Source organism: Lathyrus oleraceus, chromosome 3, assembly GCF_024323335.1.
Source record: "Lathyrus oleraceus cultivar Zhongwan6 chromosome 3, CAAS_Psat_ZW6_1.0, whole genome shotgun sequence".
NCBI lineage: Eukaryota > Viridiplantae > Streptophyta > Magnoliopsida > Fabales > Fabaceae > Lathyrus > Lathyrus oleraceus.
In genome coordinates, this window is record NC_066581.1 from 113,504,614 (window position 1) to 113,509,748 (window position 5,135).

Consider the following 5,135-nt stretch of genomic DNA (forward strand, 5'->3'; position numbering starts at 1 on the left):
GGATATACCTAATGAAACTCAAGTATGAAACAAGTAATTTAATTCAATCCTTTGTTCAGTTTGGAAAACCCAATTTAAATAAACTGTCAGGACCATCAGATCTAATAATGGTCCAGAATTTACAATGAAATCTTTTTATCAAATATATGAGAGCATTCATCAGACTACATGTCCTGACACCCCTTAGTAAAATGGGATTCCAGAAAGAAAGCACCAACACATTCTTAATATGACACATGTTCTCCTTTTTCAATTACATTTGCCAAAACTTTTTTGGGGAACATATTTTATCCCATGTTTTTAATATTATTAATAGGCTCCCATCAAAACTTTAAAATTCAACACTCCTTTTCAACGGACGAAATTTTTTGGGTTAAAAATTGTGTAGAACAATGATATCTCGGTAGGGATTATGCAGCAAAAAATAGGGGTTTGAACAATCAAAAAGTGTTTTGATTTCATGGTTATAGGCATGGAATTGGTAAAGAAATGAAGGAGAATGTGAAAAAAAAGCGATGAAGATTGTTGGATGATGTATGAAGGTCGTGAAAAATAACAGTTTTGGGTGATAAGGTACATTCAAAGGTTGATGAAGAAGAAGGTTTTTGGGTAGATTTTGCAGCAAAATATAGGATAGTGAAGAAATTGGGTAACGAAATATGAAAAACAATGAAGAATATGGGCTTATGTTCTTGAAGGATGAAGAACATTAAGGAAAAGGGAGAAAAACTCAAAGTTTGGAGAGAGAAAAATTTAGTATGAATGAATGAACCTGAATAGCGAAAGCAAGTAGCGAAAGCAAGATGAATGTTGAGATGATAGTGAGAATCTGAGAGGTTCAACCAAAAACGAGCACGTGTAAATGGCGTGATAAAGAAGTTGATGAAATCTTAAAATGATGGCAAGAGGGCAACACATGTGGGAAAGAAAAAAAATAGTAGAGAGGTCAACACATGTCCAATATGAACAAAGATATATGTATTGAAAAAAAAAATTCAGAGTTATGTTATCTCCTAATACCATGTTAAATTGTGATACCCATGATCACAATTTTTACATGTCAAACAAAGAACAAAAAGAACATAAAAGAAAAATAATTCTTCATTGATTGTATCATCAGGTGTACACTTATATATATATATATATATATATATATATATATATATATATATATATATATATATATATATTAAGTAATCAATTTGGAGAAAAATCTCTAACTAATTAAATAAAAAATAAAATATATTAATTATATTTTAACAAAAACATTAAATTTAAAAGTAAATGAAAAAATAATAAAATAAAAGCTATAAATTTAAAAACTATACTAGTTATGGAATCTCAATGTTAAAGCATATAACTTATGGATCTAATCAATTCATTGTTATTATGTCAAAAATGATGATTTAATTACTATACCCGTGAATAGTGTGTGCTCTTTGATATTGAAGATGATTCTTGGACAAAGGTCAGTGGTGCAACAGATGGAGATGTGGAACAATCTACATATAAACACAAAGTTCCAAACCAAGGTGTATAATGCCCTTAAATACACAGCAGGTGGTTCATTGCATGTCTCGATAGACTTGTAACAAAAGAGTGATTCTATCGGTTTAGCCTGATAGGTGATGGATGATAAATGTTTTTGCACCCATCAAGAAACACTTCAACATAACTTTTTATTGTTTTTGCTAAAACTGTTTATGAAATTTGGAATGATAGGAATACTCCATTTATCTCAAAATAAAAGTTTTTAAAATTGTTGTATAGACTAAGAAAATTAATGACTAAATAATTAAATATAATAATTTTATAAGGGTAATGTTAACTTGTGTCTAAAGACACAAGTTAAGAGATGAATATAGTAAAAAATTATTTAAAATCGTCTCGAAGAACATAAAAGATAAATATAATAAAAAATTATTCAAAATTGTGTCTTATATTTAATATAACTTTGTAATTAATATTTTTATTATTTTTTTTAATATGAATTTTCTATTTATGAATTTTTTACATAAAAATATACAACGATGAAAGAACATAATTATTTATATAACTTTATTGTTTTTACAGGCATTATTAAGACTTTGTGTTGGATGACAATGGATAATTGAAGAGAAAAAGAATTCTTTATTTCAATAACGTTATTACAGTAAAACACACTCCTACAACTATTTGTTACTCTTTTTTTTTTAGTTTTTAAATGATAAGTGGCAATATTATTTGTTACTCTTTTTTTTTTTAGTTTTTAAATGATAAGTGGCAATATTATTTGTTACTCTCTTTCTTTAGTTTTTAAATGATAAGTGGCAATATTATTTGTTACTCTCTTTCTTTAGTTTTTAAATGATAAGTGGCAATATTATTTGTTACTCTCTTTCTTTAGTTTTTAAATAATACTAGTAAGTGACAATATTAATATAAGTGTGAGTTACTCATGTTGGAGAATTTGATAGGACCTATTTTATATTTTTTTAAAGAATTGTATGGATATTTAAAAATGTAGCTCAGTTGTTTAAATAATCTTTCAACGGATATAATGCATATGAGTGCTCTAATAATTTGAAAATAGGATAAACAAATTTATAATGTAACTTGAAAAAATACAATCTAAATAAAAGGTAGGAATAGATCTTGTCACACAGATTATACTCTACAAAGATACCCTTAACACCCGTGCCCCATTTGCAACCAACTTGCGGCCGCCGTTTTAAAGTCAACCACACTTGAATGCAAATTGCAAAATAAAATAGCATGCCCGACACCAAATCAAACTTGGTTCAACTTCATCCACCACTCCAAACCACACCCACTTGTTTCTCCACTTGGTGAGTCAGAATATACAACAAATTAAACTAACTCTCACCAACTCAAAATTGGTTCAACTTCACCCAAACTCATCCATTATAGCCAAAATCTTCGATAAGGATTCAATTTCCTTAGTAGAAAACGGAACAAGGTCGCATCACGTGCTAAAGTGCACCTACCACTACAGCCATTTTAGATTACATAGACCCCATCCCACTATACCTAAATGGCCATAATCAATTCAAAATCTCTATGTCAACCTTTCAAATACGTCACCCCTTACGTCACATTCTTATTTCTTTATTGCGCACTACCCGACATTTCAATTGAACTAAAACTTTCGGATCCGAGGTTCTTATATGGGCCGGGCGAAGCCCAATTATCTTCCTCCTTTGGATTCGCTTTTTTCTTTCTCCACCTCATCACACATATCACACCCCCAGTAACAATAACCCCAACTAAAACCGCAACGACAATTCCAATTATAACCCCAACCCTATTCCTCTTCCGTGCACCTTTCCTCACCTTAAAATAACCCACTTTTGACTCATCTCCAGTACCCAACATTGTTCCTATTTGATAATCCAGAACGTAACAAAACCCGGTTTGGTTATTATACAACGCTCCCCAACATCTACAGTTTTTCTCGCATAAACCTTCACATTCCTCCAAAGATAACGTTGTTACTTCCTCCAGTAACGCCTTATGCGGTGGCTCCACGCCGTTCCTTCTCAGAATCATGTAATTTTTCTCTCCGCCAATTCCATTCACACCGCATAATTCACCATCTTCACCACCACTGCCATTGAAACACCCACCCGGTTCAAACCGGGTTTGGTTATCTAAACAAGAACAACTAGACTCACCCGGCGTACACAAACCATACGAACCGCATGGATTCGGAAGCTCGCAGGTTTCTGTTATAGCTTGATAGTTTAATAGCCAGGCGGACTTTGTTGAATCCCAATAATACCCTTTGAGATTCCCGTCGGATTCTAACCGGACCAAGAGAAACGACGTCGATGATGTTTGTTGGAAGCTGTTGAATTTCTGAACGTCAATGGGTTTAGAACTTGTTTGATACATTCCGATATAACCCTCTGTGCTTACTCTAGCGGAAATGGGTCCCGCACCGGTTACTACTCTAGCTTTTGCTTGTAGTGCTGTGTGTTTCCAGTATAACAGAAATAACCGTTTTGATAACGACCTTCCTTGTTCTTCTTCGGAGTTAATTTCGTATAAACCCATGAAATTATCACCTAACCGTAAAGAGTATAGACGGTTAGGCGATACTAGAGTCATGTTGGTGGTGAAGTTTTGATCTTGAACGAGAGTGTTTGTGGGAAAGTTGAAACTTTCCCATAGTGGAGTTTTGGTGGTTGCTTTGTTTTGAATTTGAAGGTTCGAGGTGTTGAGAAGCACCACGCGGTCTCCGTCAGTGTTTGTCGACCACGTGATGCTTCTTTGGGAGTCCCATAAAACTAGGCTGCCGTTGAAGAAGAGGCGCGTGGTGTCGGCCCATGATGCGGATTGGGTTGGGTTGGCGACCCATAGTGGTTCGGAGGAAGGTGTGTGAACGACGACTAGTTGTAGGTCGTTTTGGTTCTGGCGCAGGAACCCGAGAGAGAAGTTTCCGGTTCTGTCGGTTAGAACGGGTTGAAACGATGTTGATGTAGAGAGTGGAACTGTGGAGAAGCCTTTGAGAAGCTCTTGTGGAATGGAAGTGGTTGTTGCCAAAGATGTTAAGGTTGCGGAGAGGAACAGAAGGAGAATGATGTTTGTAAAACGAAGGTGGTGAGGTGTTGACATTTTGAATATTGTAGTTAAGCAAGAAGTGAATGGACAGTGGACTGGAGGACATTTATAAAGATTTGAACATATAATAGTATTGATCTAATTATAGTGTTAAGTTTTTTTAATGTCCTAAAAGATAAAAAGTACTAGGAGACAGAATATGGAGTACTATTTTTGTCTTCAAATCCTAACCTATATCTACAGTAATATTTTATAGGTTAAATTATATTTTTAATTTCTATTTGATTGCACTTACGAAATTAGTTATTTTTATTTTATTTTTAAGTAGTTTTGATTTATTTTCTTATTTTTTGTATAAAAAAATTTGACATGTAATTTTTTTTAATATTTAACATATTTTAAGTGACGTGGACATTGCCAGCTCACTCATTTCTTTTAAATGTTATTTTCCTTTCTTTTATAAAATATAAAATAATAATAGAAATAAAAAATAAATTATAAAAATAATAAAAAAATAAAATATAAATTAGTTTAACCACATTAAATTCTCATAAATACTCTTTTAAAACTAA

General features: G+C 32.7%; 1 protein-coding gene across 1 annotated transcript; it reads right to left on the reverse strand.

The window, feature by feature from the left end:
- Nucleotides 1–2,561: 2,561 nt before the first annotated feature.
- LOC127125688 (PAN domain-containing protein At5g03700) lies at nucleotides 2,562–4,686 on the reverse strand. The gene has a single exon (XM_051054485.1). The coding sequence runs from the start codon at nucleotides 4,615–4,617 to the stop codon at nucleotides 3,109–3,111; it is 1,509 nt and encodes a 502-aa protein (XP_050910442.1). The 5' UTR covers nucleotides 4,618–4,686; the 3' UTR covers nucleotides 2,562–3,108.
- Nucleotides 4,687–5,135: the final 449 nt, after the last annotated feature.

Bases quoted from the DNA above. Each gene is read 5' to 3' on its own strand.
- LOC127125688 (XM_051054485.1), bottom strand. From the start codon at position 4,617: ATGTCAACACCTCACCACCTTCGTTTTACAAACATCATTCTCCTTCTG.